General features: G+C 32.3%; 1 protein-coding gene across 2 annotated transcripts in view; it reads left to right on the forward strand.

The window, feature by feature from the left end:
* The window catches only part of LOC111425984 (Dipeptidyl peptidase 10), a 77,436-nt gene that overhangs the window by 34,525 nt on the left and 21,194 nt on the right, over positions 1-21,717 (forward strand). Inside the window, exon 1 of one of the 2 annotated variants that reach the window (XM_071197347.1) lies at positions 7,557-7,612. The exons of the other annotated variant lie outside the window; for it this stretch is intronic. Within the exon in view, the coding sequence (XP_071053448.1) occupies positions 7,568-7,612 (45 nt within the window). The 5' untranslated portion in view covers positions 7,557-7,567. Of the gene's footprint in view, positions 1-7,556; positions 7,613-21,717 lie in introns of those variants that run through there. 2 annotated transcript variants of the gene reach the window in all.

Raw genomic sequence — 21,717 nt, forward strand, 5'->3', positions numbered from 1 at the left:
TCTGCTCTCCAACACACATATGGGGGACCAAAAGCCCTCAGAATTTTATCGAGAGCTTTTGGCCTCCATTGGAGACTCTCAACTGGTGAGCGCAGATCTACTTTTCAGACTGTGGCGTAATAAACTGCCAAAGTCTATTCCAGTAGGTCTCCTAGCATCGGGGAAAAGTTTCGAATTCCTCATTAGAAAACCAAAATTTTAAAACAAATTTCCCAGAAACTACTAATACGAATTTCCAACGGCTAAAACTCGAATTTCCTTCCACTTCTTCTGCTTCTTCAACAATGACTCCCATTCCGTGTTCACAACAGACAACCTTGAATGATGTATTAAAGGCATTTGACAATTTCACAACAAATTGTCAAATTATATTTGTACATTTTCACAAAAACAATCTGTTGTGTTAATAAACGAAAAACTTAGTAACTACAACAATTTTGACAGTAATCGTTGTTGTAATCATTGTTCAAAATCTTCTTCTAAAAGTCCTTCAAGAAGTGACAACAATTGCGGAATTTGCAAATTTCATCTTCGTTTTGGTGATAAAGCAAAGTATTGCCAAGGGAAAAATCAAAGGCTTCAAATCAAAAAAACTAACAAAAGTTTCAATAGAGACTAAAAATAAGGATTTAAATATATCCTCCAGAGTTAAATCTTTAAGTTCACGGTTATTTATTTACGACGATCTTAATAACCTTAATTTTCTGATTGACTCCGGAGCAGACGGTTCGGTACTTCCTGTTTCTTTATTTCGTTCTCACAAAAGAGAATCATCCTTGCTATTGTCTGCTGCTAATGGTAGTAAAATTAAAACGTTTGGAAAAAAATTGCTTTCTGTATTTTTAGGTCTAAGACGTACATTTCCATTTGTTTTCACTTTAGCAGATGTGACGAAACCACTATTGGGTGCTGATTTTTAGGAAAGTACTATCTTTTAGACGATATCAAGAATCGTAGAGTTATTGATTCTTTAACTCATATCGCTTCACTTTGTTGGGTTTTTAATTTTGACCCTTCCAAAATTAATTTAAGGGGGGAAGTACATTTAGACCAGCTAAAATAAGCGCATTTTCAAGTTATTTTTTCGCGAAGTTGAAATTAGTTTCAAACCTTTTTGATACCCACTACTATTTAGTGATGCTTTGTACTATAAAAATATGTATTCATATATTCTAAAACTTTTATAGGCGAACGGCAAATAGTGATCAGATAGGGGAACGTTACGGTGTGAGCGGTTCCGTTTCAAACATTCTAGCATTCGCTACAGTGGTTAGAATTACTTGCGAATGCATTTCAATTGTTCCCAACATTCATATCTTCTATGTGAACCAAAAAAAAGTTTAAAAAAACTAAGCATTTAAAAAATACAGGTGTTTTAAAATAATGTTATAATTTTTTAAGAAAATATTGATATATAAATTAATAAAAAAGTAATTTTTTAAAATAATTTATGTATACTTAGAGGTTCAAATAGAAGGTGATATTACTATTTATATGTGTAACAAATTTTATGAAAATCGGTCAAGTAGTTTATTAGTTATCGTGCTTATAAGGTGTAAATACATTGATTTGAGAAAAAGCGCGTTAAAGTTTCAAGTTGTAAAAACAAATTTTTTTCAATCACAAATAACTTGTTCGCTAGTCTGCAATAGCCGGACCATATAACAGACCTTCAGCTTCTTCATAAAATTCACTTTCGATCGCCAACTTGTCTTTTTGTGCTTTTCGAGCTTCTTTAAACACAGATTCGTTACGTCGTTCCTGCCGAGTAATTCGATGTTCGTCCATTTGTTCAGCGTATATTTTGGCTTGCCTCCCAATAATTAGATTTAATTTACTCATTATTTCCAATATGCTACTGTGTCCTTCATTAAATAAACTAGCCGCAATATATGTACTAATTTCCACTATTTTTAAGCCAGAATTCAGGTGTTTTGGAGCCAATCGCCAAATAGTAGAGTTGAAACTTTCATTGGCATTTTGAGTGTGGCCCCCCAAACATCTTATTAATAAATTTTCTCTGGATAAATCTTCATAAATTCAATATATGTGTTTCTGAACATCTGGATGCAATGGCGCTGGATGCTTCATAAAGGAATCCGATCCATTTGATTTAGCTTTTTGCCACTTGCACCAGCTCTCGGATCCTGACGGACAATATTGGTGATTTGGATGTTCATCTGTAAAGCACATGTGGTAATAAGTAGCCATTATCGCTTTTTTCATATCCTCTGCACTGTTGATATTTCTACGGATAGCAAGACCGTAGTATGTCGTAAGTTTTCTGATTAGAGTATCTGTCAATTTTCCTTTTCCGCCAAGTTTGTATGTTTTTTTTATGTTTCGTAGTCGGGAGCCCATCCTCTTTTCAACATGTCCAATACATTCATTTTTAATTACTGGAAAATCGTCGCCATATGGGTTTTGTTCTAAAATTGCTTTGAACGTTTTGGAATCTCCGTCCCCTATATAGTTGCCGTATTTTACACCAAACTTTTCTTCGGATCTCAAAAACATCTCTACAATTGCATCGACTTCCATTTTACCGGCAGACCCTTCGTGAGTTTTCATACAATTTTCTTTGTGTTCTTCATACCAGTCAATATATTCTTCTGTATTTTCTTTATTTTTATAAAATGTACAGGCTTGACAATAACTGCTTTTTACAGCTACATCGATAACTTTACCAGAATAGTACCCAATAATCGATGTTACGCCGTATAATGATTTGAATCCGCGCTTTTTCCAAGAACCATCACCAGATACTTTTAAATTCAAGATTGACGTTTCTTGCCTTTCGTTTACTTTCTTTTCTTCTACAACAGCTTTTCCGCTGAAATATTCGAACACCGATTTGGTGGCTGAATGCTGATGTTTAGTTTAACAATATTATTGTATGCACTATTACTCAAACCGTCGCATATATCCATAAAATTGCAAAATAAATTTATTCCTTGCCTCCCAATGCCCAGCAGACGCATAACAAAAACAATTCTACGATTTATTTCATAACCAGTTTGAATTAACGGTCCCGAATTTATGTCTCTTCGGCCACAACGACAAAGCAAAACGAGCTTGAACCCAAGACCTCTCATTCCATCTACCTCAAATTGTATGGTATCTTTACATTTGCAACAAATAACAACATTAGCCAAAGCACTGAACACGGTAAAAAACTCTATTAAACGATACGAATGTTGACTATTCGGTGCAATATGTTCAGTGCTTCCAGTGGACAGTTTTTTTGCACTTGAACTCTGTCCTGCAACTTCTTCTTCTTCTTTTTTAGTGTGCTGATTCCCATGAAAATGACGTTTTCGCGCCCTAGACGCATTACTACATTTCGGATAGGAAGACATTTTGAATATTAAGAATTATATCTCACATTCAAGACTAAAGAAACTCAAATTTGGTGTTTTGAATTTATACTATCAGCATAATATCCGATTTAGTGGAAGGGATGAAAATAAAAGCAATAATAGATTTTTCCCAGCGATAATTATTGCCAGTACTATTTCTCAGGGTCGTAAAAACCATGAGAAATATCGGAAACTACACGACAATTAAAACAACATCGATTTTTATGACCATCATAAATAAAAGTCGGCCAGACAAGAACAGGATCGAATTTAAATTCATTGAAACTAAAATTATTTTAAACCTATTATTTCTCTACATTTTGCAATGAAGGTGTGTTCCTTAATGCAGCCCTTAGTGAATAATCCTGTTTTTGTCCGTTTTATTCCCACAGAAGTAAAGAGACGGAGTTATAAAAACCGGGAAGACTTGTAGATTGTTATTTATAAAGTAGTTGTTAAAGGTTTATAACTTCTACAATTTAAATCATTTGAAATTAAAATTTCATAAAATCAAGAGCTTAAACAAGATATTGTTATAAAAATAATCGATTTTTTTGATCACGTGAATCACGCGTGAGTCGCATAGTTTATATGTATGGTATTCACGAAGAACGCGCACCGAGAAAATACGCTATTTTAAAGGAAGTACTTAGAATTTCGCTTTAAAATTTTGCTATCACTTTCTTAAGATGTTCAGGCAACTTTTTATGGAAAAAAAAAATTTTTGAGTTTTTTGACGGTTCTAAATGAATTTCCCCCCTTAATAAATTCACAGATCTCTATTGAAGCTAAATTCACAAAGTTAGTTAAACAATTTCCTAATTTAACATGTATGCCGGATTTTTCAAAACCAGTTCTCCCTCCGCATCTTCACCATTCATATGGTACCCAAAAAAGGTACAGGTGAATGGAGCCCATGCGGCGATTACAGACGATTGAATTTAATAACGGTTCCAGACCTTTATCCTTTACCGCACATTCAGGATTTTAACCTTCACCTACAAGGATGTTCAATTTTTTCAAAAATCGACCTAATAAGAGCATCTCCAAATTCCGGTAGCTAAAGAGGATATCTATAAAACCGCAATATTTACCCCTTTCGGTTTCTTCGATTTTGTTCGAACGTCCTTTGGCTTACGAAACGCCGCACAAACTTTTCAAAGATTTATTAGCGAAGTAGTACTTGTCTGGCTTAAATTTTTTCTTTGTTTATTTAGATGATATATTGGTGGCAAGTAAATCTGAAGACGAACATTTAAAACATCTACAAATTATATTCAAACGGCTTAGTGATTATGGGATCAATATCCAACCTAGAAAATGTATCTTCTGTGTTTCTTCTTTAGATTTTCTAAGCCACCATGTATCTCAGGCTTGTATTAAACCCTCAAAATCCAGAATATATCAAAATTTCCTTTTCCGAATACGGTTAAAGAATTACAGAGATTTTTGGGAATAGTCAACCAACAAGCGGTGTCCCTTAACAACCTGAAAAAGTTTCAAGTTTTAATTACCAAGTGTTTTGGAGAAATTTCTTTTTGACCACATTGTTAACAAACATTCACTTAAATAGGCAATTTTTTAAAGTTTATATAAAATAAAGTAGTCACCCAGGAAGCGTATAATTTGGTAGAACTGAACCTCAAATGTTCCTTAACAACCTGAAAAAGTTTCATGTTTTAATTTCCACCTGTTTTGGAGAAATTTCTTCTGAACCACATTGCTAACAAACATCAAATTAAATGGATGTTTTTTAAAACTTTATATAAATTAAATTATTTATAATAAAAACGTAAAATTTGGTAAAACCTAACCTCAAACGTTCCTTTATAACCTCAACAAGTTTCATTTAAAAATTCATACCTACTTAGGAAAAATCAAGTTTTTTCTTTAACTTTACTTTCTAGAAACGACAAATTTAGTTGACGATTTTTAAAATGATATATAAAATATATTGTTTATCATGGAACCTGAAAATTTGGCATAACCTAACCTTAATCGTTTCTTTATAACCTGAAAAAGTTTCGTGTTTTAATTCCGATCCGTTTGAGAGAAAATATTTTTTCTTTAACGACATTGCCATCAAACATCAAATTAAATCGATGTTTTTTAAAACTGTATATAAATTAAATTATTTATAAATGTAAACTTGAAATTTGGTAAAATCTAACCTCACACGTTCCTTTATAACCTCAAAAAGTTTCATTTCCAAATTCATACCTATTTAAGAGAAATCAAGTTTTTTCTTTAACTTTACTTTCAAGAAACGACAAATTTAGTTGACGATTTTTAAAATGATATATAAAATAAATTGTTTATAATGGAAGCTTAAAATTTAGCATAACCTAACCTTAAGCATTTCTTTATAACCTGAAAAAGTAAAATTTTTTAATTCCTAACAGTTTTAGAGAAAATGCTGTTTTTTGAACCACACTATTAATTTATTATAGACGATTCCTTAAATTTTATATAAAATAAAGTGGTTATCTAAGAAGCGTATAATTTGGTATAACTGAACCTCAAATATTCCTTAATAACCTGAAAAAGTTTCATTTCCAAATTCATACCTATTTAAGAAAAATCAAGTTTTTTCTTTAACTTTATTTTCGAGAAACGACAAATTTAGTTGACGATTTTTAAAATGATATATAAAATAAATTGTTTATCATGGAACCAGAAAATTTGGCATAACCTAACCTTAATCGTTCTTTATAACTCTAATCTTTATAACCTGAAAAAGTTTCATTTTTTAATTCCTAACCGTTTTAGAGAAAATGCTGTTTTTTGAAACACCCTGTTAATTATAGACGATTCCTTAAATTTTATATAAAATAAAGTGGTCATCTAGGAAGCCTATAATTTGGTATAACTGAACCTCAAATATTCCTTAATAACCTGAAAAACTTTTGTGTTTTAATTCCGACCCGTTTGAGAGAAAATATTTTTTCTTTAACGACATTGCCATCAAACATCAAATTAAATCGATGTTTTTTGAAACTGTATATAAATTAAATTATTTATAATAAAAACGTAAAATTTGGTATAACCTAACTTCAAACGTTCCTTTATAATCTCAAAAAGTTTCATTTCCAAATTCGTACCTATTTAAGAGAAACTAAGTTTTTTCTTTAACTTTACTTTCAAGAAACAACTAATTTAGTTAACGATTTTTAACATGATATATAAACCAAATTGTTTATCATGGAACCTGAAAATTTGGTATAACCTAACCTTAATCATTTCTTTATAACCTGAAAAAGTTTCATTTTTTAATACGTAACCGTTTTGGAGAAATACTGTTTTTACCATGTTAACCAACATCAAATTAAATCGGTGTTTTTTAAAAATTCATATAAATTAAATAATTTGTCGTGGAAACCTGAAATTTGGTTAACTCCAACCTCAAACGTTTCTTTGCAACCTAAAAAACCTTTCATTTTTTAATTCCTATCCGTTTAGGAGAAATCAATATTTTTTTAACTTCACTTTCAACAAACGTCAAACCCAAGAAGCGTATAATTTGGTATAACTGAACCTTAAACGTTCCTTTATAATGTTAAAACGTTTCATTTCTTAAAACGTAACCGAAAAAGACCAAGCTATGTCGAAGCTTTATCAACATTTAATTAAAAGCAATAAATATTTTATTGAAAAAGTAAATAGAACGGTAATACCGATCTTTTAAGACACGTGACACAATAAATGATTGTGTGCGGGTTTACAAACCGTAAAATAAGTTGTTGTCATCCCCTTTTCTTACTCGAGGGATAAATAGCAACACATGTCACGTTTTTATTCAGGACATTCTTGAGTTTTCCGACATATGTTAGTTTTTAAGAAATACCCAATAGAGTCTCGATTCGTATATCTTAAAGTCAAGATATTTTTCCACTTGTATCATTAACTATTATTTAATAGTGACGCTAATTAATACTGTGGGGAATTCCGGAAGTGATTAAAAATAAAAAATATTAAAAGTTGTTTGTTACGGCTACTTCTAAAATAATGTAAACACCTATAGTTCATGCCGATGAGAAAAAAGTTTGTATATTTAGTTTAAGATCAAAATTTGTTTGGACAGCCCACACCTACGATTTATTTTGGATATATTCCGAGAATTTTCTAAAATGGTGTATTATAGTATAAAAGTGAATGAATAAGATTGCTTTGTTTTAGTTTTACGTGGTAGTGCATGGAATCAACATGAAATGAAAATCTCGTATAAAAATCCCCCTCAAGAAAAAACTGACAATGTAAGTTATAGTGAAAAAATTACACAAAAATACAACACAAACGAAAGAAAAACGTAAATCTTAACCAACGTTAAAAGTAATATTTTTGCATTTCTCATAAATATAGAAAAAGCAGGAAAGTTTTTAGCTCTTTAAAAATTAATTTCTATCCGGCTTGGTAAATTCAACGTAATAAAGATGTGGGCGATTCTTTTGTATAACGTTTGCCTGCAATTCAAATGCAAATTAACGTATACGAAACACCGGCATTTCCCAACCGGAAACTCGGAATTATAGCGTCTCGCGGCGGGTACTGAAAATAAATCAGCGATAGGAACATAATGAAAAACATTCTTTTCACTTTGAACGTAGTAAACGATTAGAATACGCTACGGTTAGTTTCAATGAGAACTTTTAAACGCAAATTATGAATAAGTTTTTATAAAACTACCAATAAAACCACGATATAACTGGGTATCTCTTGAGTTGTATATACAATGTATAAATCATGGAAGGTAGTTCTAGTTTTAATTCTTACTCAGCGCTAGATTGTTGTATATTTTTATTGAACTAAAAGTAGAACCAACACTATAATCAGAAACAATCCGGTTTAGCCGTACGTCTCTTAATACGGCTAAACCCGAATATTTCTAGTTCTAGTGCTATTGTTAATTCTAGTTTCAGTTGTTATTCAGCGTTAGATTGTTGTGTATTTCTCATTGAACTAATACTAGAGTTAAAGGCGATGTTACACGGTTCACTTCTGCCTTTCAATTTGGATGAAGCAACGAAATTGAATCATGTAAACATAAAAGTGAATCGTTCAATGTGATTGTGCAATGGCTTTGAAAGAATTAATAATTAGAATTATTAGATATTTTCACTTTTGAAGTGAATTGCGGTTCATCATTCAACGCAAATGAAAGAGAATTGAACGTGTAAACACATGTATTGAATGATTCGGTACTTGTTCATTGCAGTTAAAAAATATGCTCCTACATCGGGCCTTACTCTGCCACAAAAACTACAAAATATTATGGTTCAGGAACGACTGCAGTCCATTGCAAGCTCCCCCACTACAAGTTCCCCATTAAATTCACAGTCTACATATGATTTTGTAGATACAAATATTCAATCTGCAATGTTCAACATGTTCATCACCTCAAACATCTTGGTTCGTGAACTCACCAGACTATAATATTGAAAAACAATTTGAAACTCAAAATTCGCCGAATTATCACACTCAGCCTACTTCTCAAACACCTACACAACAGTTTGACCAATATAATGAAAATAATACGTCGGACGTGCTGCAATCAGCTATAAAATGCATCCTGTAGATTCTGTACAATGTTAATAAGAAATAAAATAAAAGATAACAAATATAAATTGGTTGTTTTATTTATGTTACTGCTTACCTTGATGTAATCTCGTAGTGGTATCCAGATAGCTTCACATACTTTTAGGTCCAATGATCCAAAACAATCACCAGTAGCAAGATGTTTGAGGACAATTTGCAATTTTATTCGTGCTGGTAAAGCATCTCTCTCTCATCACAGTACTTTCTTTCTGGATTAACGGAGTAACCAGTTTTAGAAGTTCTTCAAATTTTGTTTTATTAATTCGAAGATGATATGAATCCGGATCCTCTTCTGCCTGAATCTGGATTCTCTCAACAGACAGTTTGAAGTTCCCAAGGTCTGTCTTCTTAATATCCATGGTCGTACCCACCAACGCCTTCTATTTCTTTGCTTCTTTTTTGTTAACTCCTTAAGATGAAATGATCACAAATTAAGGTTATTCTCAACCGTACGACCAGATTCGATATCTTCCTCGCAAAGTGAGTTGAATAGTTCATTTTGGTGGATCAATTTGGTTGAACCATGTAATATCGTCATAACACTAGACCTAGAACTAGAATCATTCGGCTTTAGCCGTTCGTCTCGTAAGATGGCTAAACACGAATGTTTCTAGTTCTATGTCTAATGGTAGATCTAGTATTAATTGTTATTCAGTGACCAGATGCTGCTAACACAGGACTAGGTACTGCCTGCAGAAGTATACTACTGCCTTCAGAAGACTAAATATCACCGGCTATACATATACCACAGACAGAAGACTAGACTGTATTTAATGGAAAATTCCACAATGTAAATAGAAGACTAGATATGTCTGGTAATAGGCTAGATACAGTTTGCACATAAGTTCAGACTACTGCTCGAATATCCCGTACTAGCAGAAGAGTAGATATTCTTAAAGAAAAACTACCTATGCGAAGCCCCCATTTTTCTAACCCCCAATTAGATGGGATTTTACATGTATAGTATTTTGGTTATAACAAGAGAACCACTGAACCGATTTTGATAAACAATGTCTCATTCGAAAGCTGAATCCTTAGCCAATACGAAACTAGAAATGACCGATTCGAAATCTTTTGAATACCGCTAAAACGCTAAAATATTGCGAAGGTACAGGAAAATAATACAAAAATGACTTTCTTTAAGTGGCTATAACTCGTAAACGATGTACTCGATTATCAAGATATATAGGTTATTCGATTCGCCATAGCTTGTTTTATTGAAATCACAAGAAGCCCGATCTCGATTCTTCCTCGTTAAAACACAAAAACTAACTAATCAAACACATCAATTATCTCCTTAATTAATTGATTAATTTTAGTCATCAATATCTCGATCGAAAATAGTTATCACGGTTAAATTAACAAGTTCCCGTAAACAGTTCCCGTGCGGTTATTATAAACATTTCGAAAAAATTTTATTAGAAAGATCGCTTCAGAATAATGTATCCTACAACCGTATAATGCTCTGATGCGGAAGATACGGGACACGCTGTGTAGAAAAGAATACCATTTGATTTTTGAGTTTCATATCATTTGAAGGATAGATATTGTGTCAACCAGCAACTTAGACAATCCACGTACCAACTTGGTTGAGGGACAATGTAAAGATTATTTTCTATAAACAATTCTTTTTAAATAAGTAAATATAAACATATGCAAAAGATTAAATTGAAATACCACATAATTTGGTAGCAAAAAATTCCCAAATAAATCATTTTATTTGATACAAAAAAAGAGACTCCTCCCTTAAAAAGCTTGATTTAGGTTGTACTAGTATTATTTGGAGTGGTTTACACTCAATTTCAAATTATTTCATGTTTTGACAATGTTAATTATTAAAGCTTTATAATTCTTCAAGCACAAAATGTAAAAATGTATTGAATAGTACCGTTATTAATAAATAAAATAATAAATGTAAATTAATAAAATTGAAAATGACTCACCGAATGGATGTTGTTTCCCTTGGATTTTACTTCAAAGCTCAGTTGGAAAGAAAAAATAAATTAATTTATTGTGACAAAAAAAATTAATTAATACGATACCTTCTAACATCCATGGAATAGCAATCCGATGATCTCAACTATATCACAACACTAACATCACCTCACACTTAGCACAAATATAGCACGTATATATCACTTAATTCAAGTAATAAGTTTTATTTTTCTCAACCACTTTATCACCCTTAAATGCCCGCACATCAACTAAAATGCGTTGTTAGCGAATCAACTTCCAAACATCCCCACCTTAATTTATTGTGTGAAGAAGGAAAACTAGAGGTGAATAAACAAAAAATGTAAAGACGACGGGGCGAAGCGGTTTTAAATCGTTTTTTTGGTTTAAAACTCAACCTTTCAATAAAAAAATTACTCGTTTTCTCGAAACGTTTCAAATAAAATTTACGTCATTTTACTAAAATAAAACGCACTAATCGAATTTCAATGTTTAAGACTACCTGCAAAAGAATCAGGTGTCCAACAAATAATTAAAACGAAGCAGCCAAGACGTTGGATTATGCATCATCCCTTAGTTTTTGTGTAATGAAATATAAATTTTTAAAAAAACGTATTTCAAGAACGAATTGAGTTATTATCATGAAATAAAAAATATTTTAAAGCCAATTTAATGAAGATTTAATATCATGAAAACATATGCAAAGATTAAATTGAAATACCATATAATTTGGCAGCCAAAAATTCCCAAAGAAATTGTTTTATTTGATATAAAAAAAGAGACTCCCCTTTAAAAACCTTGAAGTAGATTATACTAGTATTATTTGGGGTGGTTTATACTCAATTTCAAATTATTTCATGTCTTGACAATGTTAATAATTAAAGCTTTACAATTTTTCAAGCATAAAATGCAAATCCAATGAGTAGCGTTCAAACGGTTTTTATCTGGCAACATTACACCGTTTAAATCGCGAATTATCCCGATATATTTTGGTAAATTAATAAAATTGAAAACGACTCACCGAATGGATGTTGTTTCCCTTGGATTTTACTTCGAAGCTCAGCTGGAAAGAAAAAATAAATTAATTTATTGTGACAAAAAAAATGAATTAATACGATACCTTTTAACATCCATAAAATAGCAATCCGATGATCTCAACATCACTAATATCACCTAACACTTAGCACAAATATAGCACGTATTTATCACTTAATTCAAGTAATAAGTTTTATTTTTCTCAACCACTTTATCACCCTTAAATGCCCGCACATCAACTAAAATGCGTTGTTAGCGAATCAACTTCCAAACATCCCCTCCTTAATTTATTGTGTGAAGAAGGAAAACTGGAGGTGAATAAACAAAAAATGTAAAGACGACGGGGCGAAGCGGTTTTAAATCGTTTTTTAGTTTTAAAACTCAACCTTTCAATAAAAAAATTACTCGTTTTCTCGAAACGTTTCAAATAAAATTTACGTCATTTTACTAAAATAAAACGCACTAATCGAATTTCAATGTTTAAGACTTCCTGCAAAATAATCAGGTGTCCAACAAATAATTAAAACGAAGCAGCCAAGACGTTGGATTATGCATCATCCCTTAGTTATTGTGTAATGAAATATAAATTTTTAAAAAATCGTATTTCAAGAACGAATTGAGTTATCATCATGAAATAAAAAATATTTTAAAGCCAATTTAATGAAGATTTAATATCATAAAAACATATGCAAAGATTAAATTGAAATACCATATAATTTGGCAGCCAAAAATTCCCAAAGAAATTGTTTTATTTGATATAAAAAAAGAGACTCCCCTTTAAAAACCTTGAAGTAGATTATACTAGTATTAATTGGGGTGGTTTAGACTCAATTTCAAATTATTTCATGTCTTGACAATGTTAATAATTAAAGCTTTATAATTTTTCAAGCACAAAATGCAAATCCAATTAGTAGCGTTCAAACGGTTTTTATCTGGCAACATTACACCGTTCAAATCGCGAATTATCCCGATATGTTTTGGTAAATTAATAAAATTGAAAACGACTCACCGAATGGATGTTGTTTCCCTTGGATTTTACTTCGAAGCTCAGCTGGAAAGAAAAGATAAATTAATTTATTGTGACAAAAAAAATGAGTTGATACGATACCTTTTAACATCCATAAAATAGCAATCCGATGATCTCAACATCACTAATATCACCTAACACTTAACACAAATATAGCACGTATTTATCACTTAATTCAAGTAATAAGTTTTATTTTTCTCAACCACTTTATCACCCTTAAATGCCCGCACATCAACTAAAATGTGTTATTAGCGAATCGACTTTCAAACAGCCCCTCCTTAATTTATTGTGTGAAGAAGGAAAACTGGAGGTGAATAAACAAAAAATGTAAAGACGACGGGGCGAAGCGGTTTCAAATCGTTTTTTGGTTTTAAACTCAACCTTTCAATAAAAAAAATTACTCGTTTTCTCGAAACATTTCAAATAAAACTTACGTCATTTTACTAAAATAAAACGCATTAATCGAATTTCAATGTTTAACACTTCCTGCAAAAGAATCAGGTGCCTAACAAATAATTAAAACCAAGCACCCAAGACGTTGGATTATGCATCATTGCTAATTTTTGGGACATGAAATATAAATTTTAAAAAAAATCGTATTTCAAGAACGAATTGAGATATAATAAGAAAAACATTTTTTTCCTACTTTAAACGTAAAACACATCTAGAACAATTTGAATCAGCAAAGTTTGAGTTATTTTATATTGTTCTATGTGTTTTAATTCTTATTCGTAATTTAAAACTACTGACGCAAGAATTACTGACTGAAACTTCCAAAAACTTTCATTTTCAAAGAGTAAAGTGGTCCTTTATACAGTTGTGTTAGTGAAAATAATAGCTGTTCCAGATTGCTTTAGGTATAATAAGTATATATTTTTAATATGGAATTGAAAATAGAAAAATTATGGTCACAGCAATCAACTAGACATTTTGGCAGCCAAACCTATTTTTAGTTATAACTTCGTAATGATGTATAATTTTGATTTTCTTGAACAATAACTAGAACAACAAAGAAAATCTGATAATCTGACCATCCCAATTTTCTAAAAATCACAAGTTTCACCTTTCTCTTTAAACTTATAATAATAATAATAGTAATAAATGCCTTTATTAGAAAATAAGCTTAATTGTACAAAAAAAAACATACAAAAGAAAATAGGCGAGTTCCAGCTTGTACTAGTTAGTACAGCTGCTCTAACTAACCTAAGAAACAAAAAAAGAAAAACATGACTCGGCCAAAAATTACAAAGCAACAGCTAGATACAACAACAAGATTGCAAAACATGTCAGATCAGCGTTTGCCCCCATGTAGACATTGTTCAAGAAAACAAGAATATTTCTGTGTAAATTTAAACCTTCCCAGTGAGAACCCCTTGCAATTATCGTCCACCTCATTATATTTCGAAGTTATTTGAAATATGTATGATCACTAAAACAAAGACAAACGATAGAAGGGTGGCGACAGTCTTCCGCGAAATCGCGTATTTATTCGGTGGACATAATTTCGGAAAGTTATCAGTTGGTAGAGATACTGTGGTTCCTTGCAGTTTATAATTTTATGGTATAGGCACAAACACTGCACTTTCCTACGATGATACATATTTAGCCATCCCGCATCCTTCAGTTTATGAGATATTCTGTTATATTTTCTAATTCCATATATATACCGAAGACACGAATTTTGCACTCGTTGAATACGTGTTACATCGCTAACGTCAATGCACGGATGGTAGACCTCAGCACAATAAGTGAATTGAGCCAAAACAGAGGCTTCGCACAACACCTTTTTCAGATGAATACCAAGGTAGTGTCGATGAGGAAACAACATCCTCAGATGATAATAAGCCCTGGATATACAGTTGGAGACATGCTTCTTATAGCGAAAACTGTTGTCCATAATCATACCCAAATTCTTTACCTCACTAACCAAAGGAATGTTATAACCATCAATTTGCAAGTCAATACTTTCCCGAAAACCATTACATATAGCGGAATTTCCAAAAAGTATAGCATTGGATTTACTCGGATTAAGATGTAGACCGTATTCTCGAGCCACTTTATGAATGTAATCAAGGTCTTTTTGCATATTCGTAATACCCAACGCGAAGTCGCGTGGATCAAAGGAAACATACATCTGCAAGTCATCCGCATACATATGGTACTCACAATGATTTAACCCCCTAACGATTTGAGATGTATATAAAGAAAATAGAATAAGCCCTAAAATAGTACCTTGTGGTACACCCTTGCTCAAACAGCGAAATTCAGACAAAGCATCACAGATTCTAACCGACTGATGCCTATTACTTAAATAATTTTCAATTAAGTTTAAAGCGGATTCACTGAAGCCAATATGCTTTAACAATTCCACAAGCAAGTCATGACAAACACTATCAAAAGCTCTACTAAAATCCAACAAGACTACCAACGTACATAATCCTTTATCTCGAGCTTGTAAAATATCATTAGTTACCTTGAGAAGAGCAGTACCGCAGCTATGGTTTCTACGAAAACCAGATTGATAATAATAAAACATAAGTTGCGATTTAAAGTGTATTCTATTTTGTATAAACTAAGTAATAAATTAACAAATAAACTAAACTAACAAATAAAACAATAACTATTTGATCAGTACAATAATTTCCAAAGTAAACTATAACTAAATAAACTAAATCACGTAAATAAACTAACATCACGGAACAATACAGTTACATCACTTTGCTCATTTATAAACATATATGCACATTTGTGCATTTATTTCAGTAGTTTCTTCAACTTGTACGGATTTTTTTCTTAAGTCATTAAATAATATCCAATTGGCATTGTTGTGCACAAATACCAGGTAGTGTCCTACATTATTCAAAGATTGAGTACCTTCGTAACTGATGATACCTGCGAGGATATAAAATTTGTTATGGAGTTGTAAATTGCGGGCGTAATCACTCAATTTTGTTTTATTGTTCTCTCCATTCGTTGTTTCTATAAACAGCAACTCTCCATAGTGAAGGCACATTTTTTGCAATTGTTGCTTAGAGTTTGCATGTAGTTTTCTATTGCTAGCTTTAGCTGTGCATAGCCAAATACTGTTACGATATCAGTGTCAATTGGTAAAATTATGTTTTTATGGAAACTAACGTTTAAACAATTATTGCAGTTTTTATTCCTACAATAACTAAATTCTTCTTTAAATAGTTGTGTGCAAAGAAACGCAATATTTGAAGTAGCATTCACTGTTGTCACGCCCGCAATATTCTGGCTTACAAAATAATTTATTCCTGTTAATAGTTCAACGCTTTTTTTTATATGTTGCTTTACTGGAACCAGTTTTAAAAAATAACTTTAGGAAACTAAAGCAATATGTGCAAACATTTTCAACATGATTTCTAAATGAATTGTGTCTACGGGCAAATGCTAAAATATGAACAACATATGTTTTATTCTTTATTGAAATAGATAGACTAATTAAACGTACTTATGAACTTATGAAAGAATTACTAACTGAAACTACCAAAAATATTAATTTTCGAAGTAAAGTATCCTTTATAGAGTTGTTCTAGTGAAAATATTAGCTGTTCCACATTGCTTTAGGTATAATAAGTATATATTTGTAATATGGAATTGAAAATAGAAAAACTATGGTCACAGCAATCACCTAGACATTTAGACAGCCAAACCTATTTTTAGTTATAACTTCGTAATGCTGTATCCCATAATTTTGATTTTCTAGAACAATAACTAAAACAACTAGAACAACAAAGAAAATCTGACTTTGGAACAATGTAGAACAACAATGAAAAAATTTAAAATCAAAAAATGAAGGGCTAACTTCCCGCACTTATCACCGGAGTCGTTTAAACAATCGTACGTACTTAATTAGCAAATTTACAGATTGGGCATTTCCATTTTCGCATTCATGGTGGATCATACTTTCGAAGGAGATGTTGACGACTAAAATTGGTCAATTAATAAAGGAGATAATTCACTTATTTGATTAAGTAGTTTTTTGTGTTCAAATCAAAATCCTTAAATATTTCGAATCGGGAATTTCGACTTACGCATTCAGCTGCAAGCTTTCGTATGAGATATAAAACATTAAAAACCGTCAAACCGTTCTCTAGTTATAATAATTGGGGACCACACTATCGGTCATCATAATGGGAGAGAATTGAGATCGGACATTTTGTGATTTCGATAGAAGAAACTATGGCGAATCGAATGACCTATATATCTTGATAATCGAGTACATCGTTTACGAGTTATAGCCACTTAAAGAGAGTCATTTTTGTGTTATTTTCCTGTACCTTCGCAATATTTTGGCGTTTTAGCGGAATTCGAAAGAGGTGTCGAATCGAGCATTACCACTTTCGTATTGGGCAAGGATTAAGCTTTCGAATGAGACATTGATTATCGAAATCGGTTGAGTGGTTCTTTTGTTATAATCAAAATACTATACATGTAAAATAATATCTAATTGGGGGCTAGAAAAATGGGGGCTAACTTCGCATAGGTAGAAAAACTAGGTACTGGTGACAGGAAACAAGGTCTACTATGAAATTTTATTTTTAGTCCGCAAGGTTTTGAATGCCTTATAATCTGCGACGGTCTGAAGATAGGCGATCGAAGGATGTAGGACCTTCGAGACATAATATTTGTAAATAGACGTTTTCTACACTGCTAACATCAACCATAAGATAGATTTTTGTCTAACAATCGGCTTATCATTGCCGATTGTTTTATTGGTTTTGTATCGATTTTGAATTATACCTATGAACCTGACTGTTCATGAAAGATTAAATAATGATAATACAAGACAAGGTACTACTTGTATAAGATCAGATACTAAACCAATCTAAGCCAATAGAATACTAATTACAGATATATACTGCTAATGAAAGACCTCAATGTAAATAGAAGGCTAGGAATCGCTGTTAGAGTACTAGATACTGCTTGCAGAAGACTAGATATTGCTCGTATGAGGCTAGATGCCGTTGGCAAAAGATTAGGTACTGCAGGTAAAGGACTAGATACTGCTTATGAAACATTAGAACTCTGGTCATAGCTTGTACTTGAATTTTGAAAACTATTGTTCTTAGTTTTTCGGTCAAAACGACTGCACAACTTTATTACTCTCTCTGAAAATAGGCAGAATTTGAGCAGAAAGATCTGAGTTGATGTCTTTGACAAAGTCTTCATTGCTACCGGTGAGCAACTACCAGTAGTAAATACCCTTTAAAACTCTAGTCTGCAATCAAAAAGTTGATAAACAACCACTTAATCTTGCTATGAGGATATATCCAGGGATTATCTACTTATCAGAAGGTGATGTGAATGTCTTTATTTGGACTAAAAGTCGTCGACATAGATTATATATAAGATATAGGTTTCATGCGTCTGAAGGCACATGGCTAAACCGGAAGCTTTCTAGCTCTAGTTTAGCAGTCTTAAGAATCGCAGGGATTAACCAGAATGTTTCTAGTTCTATGTCTACTGTTACATCTAGTTTTAGTGGTTATGCAACGTTAGATTGTTGTATATTTTTCATTGAACTAACACTATAACTAACACTGGACCTTAAACTAGTAAATTTTAGGTTATTCCGAATGTGTCTATATTTATATCGAGGTTTTACTGTACTTCAAGAAAAATATTTTATAATTAAATGAACACGTAAATAAAAATGAAATGTTTACTTGAACTGAATAGTAATTACGATTATTGCAAAACAATTTAAACGTATATCAGGAAACCACCAGCTCAATTATGAATTAACAAACCGCGCATTAACGATTGCGAATACGAACGTGAATGTATGTTGTCTGCGTCATTGTGAATTACCTTATTCAATTACTGCGGTAAACTGTGTTTGACTGATTAGGGAATTAAATTTGAATCCAGTAATAGTTCCATCCTGATTGTCCTTGTCAGACGTTACAAGACAATTTCACAATAATTTTAAGATGTTATTTATTTTGTGGTATCGTAGAACAATAACTATATGAAATAATGGGTTTTGCTGACGACAGTTCTCATTTAGAAGGGATTAGGTACTGGTAACAAAAACGTGAAATATGAAAACGATGAAAACGGTTTATGCTTCGCTGCATTTGACAGATACATACACGTTTGCAGTTGACGCAAGATATATAGGATGTTCGTTACAGTCGTTTTTTTCCCTATCATTTCTTTTTATGCTTCTGGATAATACCAATTTAAATCCTATTCGAAAACACTTAGAACAAACTTGAATATCTCCTCTAATCGCCAATATGAAATGGGCTTTGAATCACTCGACGCGAGCAGGCTCCATACGCTCTGTGGGCTTTCCGCTTTGTCGGGCTCGTGAGCGAAAGCTCTGTGGTGTGCACAATTATCTCGCCACTTCATAAAGCCCCTCATTGACATGTATTTGGACCCGGTCCAAAACGACGACGTTATGTCCCTAATGGATTATTTATAAACTTAGGTTGGTTAAGCAGCGGGTTTATCCCGACAAAGATATAATAAACGTAATATCCCAAACTATACAATAATACCATACCTATTACAATTCCCAGTTAAGGGACCTAATCCCGAATATAATGCAACAACGCGTATACACTATTCAAAAATTTATAATGTTACTATAGAAATCTAAATATATTTACTATTTCTTGTACTGCATGTAATTTCGTGGAACTTTAGAATTAATTATCGCGATAACACTGGTTTTATTCACAAGGTTAATTTATCCACGACTCTACTTGTGCTAAAAGACTTTAAAGATGAGTCCACAACTATAAATTTAAAGCTATTCGCATTGCAACTTGGAATCCAGCTAAACTCGATAGGAACTGATGCGACTTGATGTTTATTACCAGAACGTACGAAGTTAATAGTCAAAAATTAATAATGTATTTTTACGCAAGCGACAAATCAATTTCTGTTAAAAAATTTGACGATGGTAGTGTTATTGCAATAAGATTAAACTTTCTATGAAACTCGGAAACCAATCAGTAATAAATTTTTATAGCAGAGCATTCTGCAAAAATCTATATCTTATATATATATATCCTATATCGAAGACTTTTACTGCGACTGAAGGCAATCACATGACTTTCTGATAAGTAGATAATCCCTGAATGTATCCTCAGAACAGAAAATCCTACCAAATAAATTACAACGACCAATAATGGGTTTATTTTTTAACAGCCATAGTTCCTGATTGTTGACATTTAACGTACTTATTTCTCAACTATGATTAAGTGGCTGTTTATCAGCCTTTTTATCCTAGACTAAAGCTTCAGGGCTTATTTACTGCTGGATTTGCTCCCCAGTAGCTTGAACTTTGCCAAAGACGTATCAGCGTCAACTCAGAACTTTCTGCTCAAACCTATTATGATTCTAGGTGATCTAATCTTATTCTCAGAGATAGTAACCAAGTTGTGGAATCGTTTCGACCGCAGAACTAAGAACAATAGTTAAAAATTCAAGTACAAACCATGACCAGAGTTCTAATGTTTAACAAGCAGTATCTAGTCCTTTACCTGCAGTTACTAATCTTTTGTCAACGGCTTCTAGCCTCATGTGAGCAGTATCTAGTCTTCTTCAGGCAGTATCTAGTTCTCTAACATTGATATCTAGCCTTCTATTTGCAGTGAGGTTTTTCATTAGCAGTATATATATATATCTGTAATTAGTATTCTATAGGCTTAGATTGGTTTAGTATCTAATGTTATACAAACAGTATCTTGTCTTCTATTAACATTATTTAATCTTTCATAAACAGTCAGGTTCATACAAATAAGTGGTCTTCTTCTTTTCCTGATCCTTATGCCTGATGGCGTCGAATAAATCTTTTCCTATTCTTCCATCCACTCCCTCCGGTTCCTGGCTAATTCCTTTATATCTGCTAGAGTTTTCCCTCTCTTTGTCTCAACTTCGGCTATTCTTTCCTCCCACTTCTTCCTAGGTCTTCCCCTCTTTTTCTTATCCATATTCTGTATTTCACCTTTTTTGCTATTGTGTTATGTTCCATTCATGTTCCATTCTAATTATGTGGGCGTACCAGTCTAATTGATTTCTCTCTATTTTGCTGTTTATCTCCTCTTCATTTACTCCCAGTCTTATTTCCTCGCCCCTTATCCTTCGTCTTCCCCACAATTTCCGTAAACATTTCAATTCCATTGCTGTGATTTTTCCTTTTTGTTTATCTTGGAGTGTCCATGATTCAGTGGCATATGTTAATATTTGGACTGCCACCGAGTTGTACACTTTCAACAAATAAGTGGTAAAATTCAAAATCGATACAAAAGTAATAAAACAATCGGGTTATCATTATTAGTATAGAATCCCACCTTATGGTTGATGTTAGCCGTGTAGAAAACGTCTATTTATAAGTATTATGTCTCCAAGGTACTACATCCTTCATTCACAAAATTCACTTCAAAAAATATCTTCTATATCATAAAAATAAAATTTCATTGTAGACTTTGTTTCCTGCCACCAGTCTTTCTTTAAGAATATCTACTCTTCCGCTAGTACGGAGTATTCGAGCAGCAGTCTGAATTTATGTGCAAACTGTATCTAGCCTATTACCAGCAATATCTAGTCTTCTATTTACAATATGGAACCTTCTATTAACAGTGTCTTCTGTTTGTGGTGTATAGCCTTCTGTCGACAGTATCTTATGTTTTGCCAGCTGTAAATAGACTTCTGCACGCAGTAGCTAGTCGCATTCTAGCAACATTTAATCTTTTTTAGAAGTATCTAGTC

This window comes from Onthophagus taurus, chromosome 7, assembly GCF_036711975.1.
Source record: "Onthophagus taurus isolate NC chromosome 7, IU_Otau_3.0, whole genome shotgun sequence".
Lineage (NCBI taxonomy): Eukaryota > Metazoa > Arthropoda > Insecta > Coleoptera > Scarabaeidae > Onthophagus > Onthophagus taurus.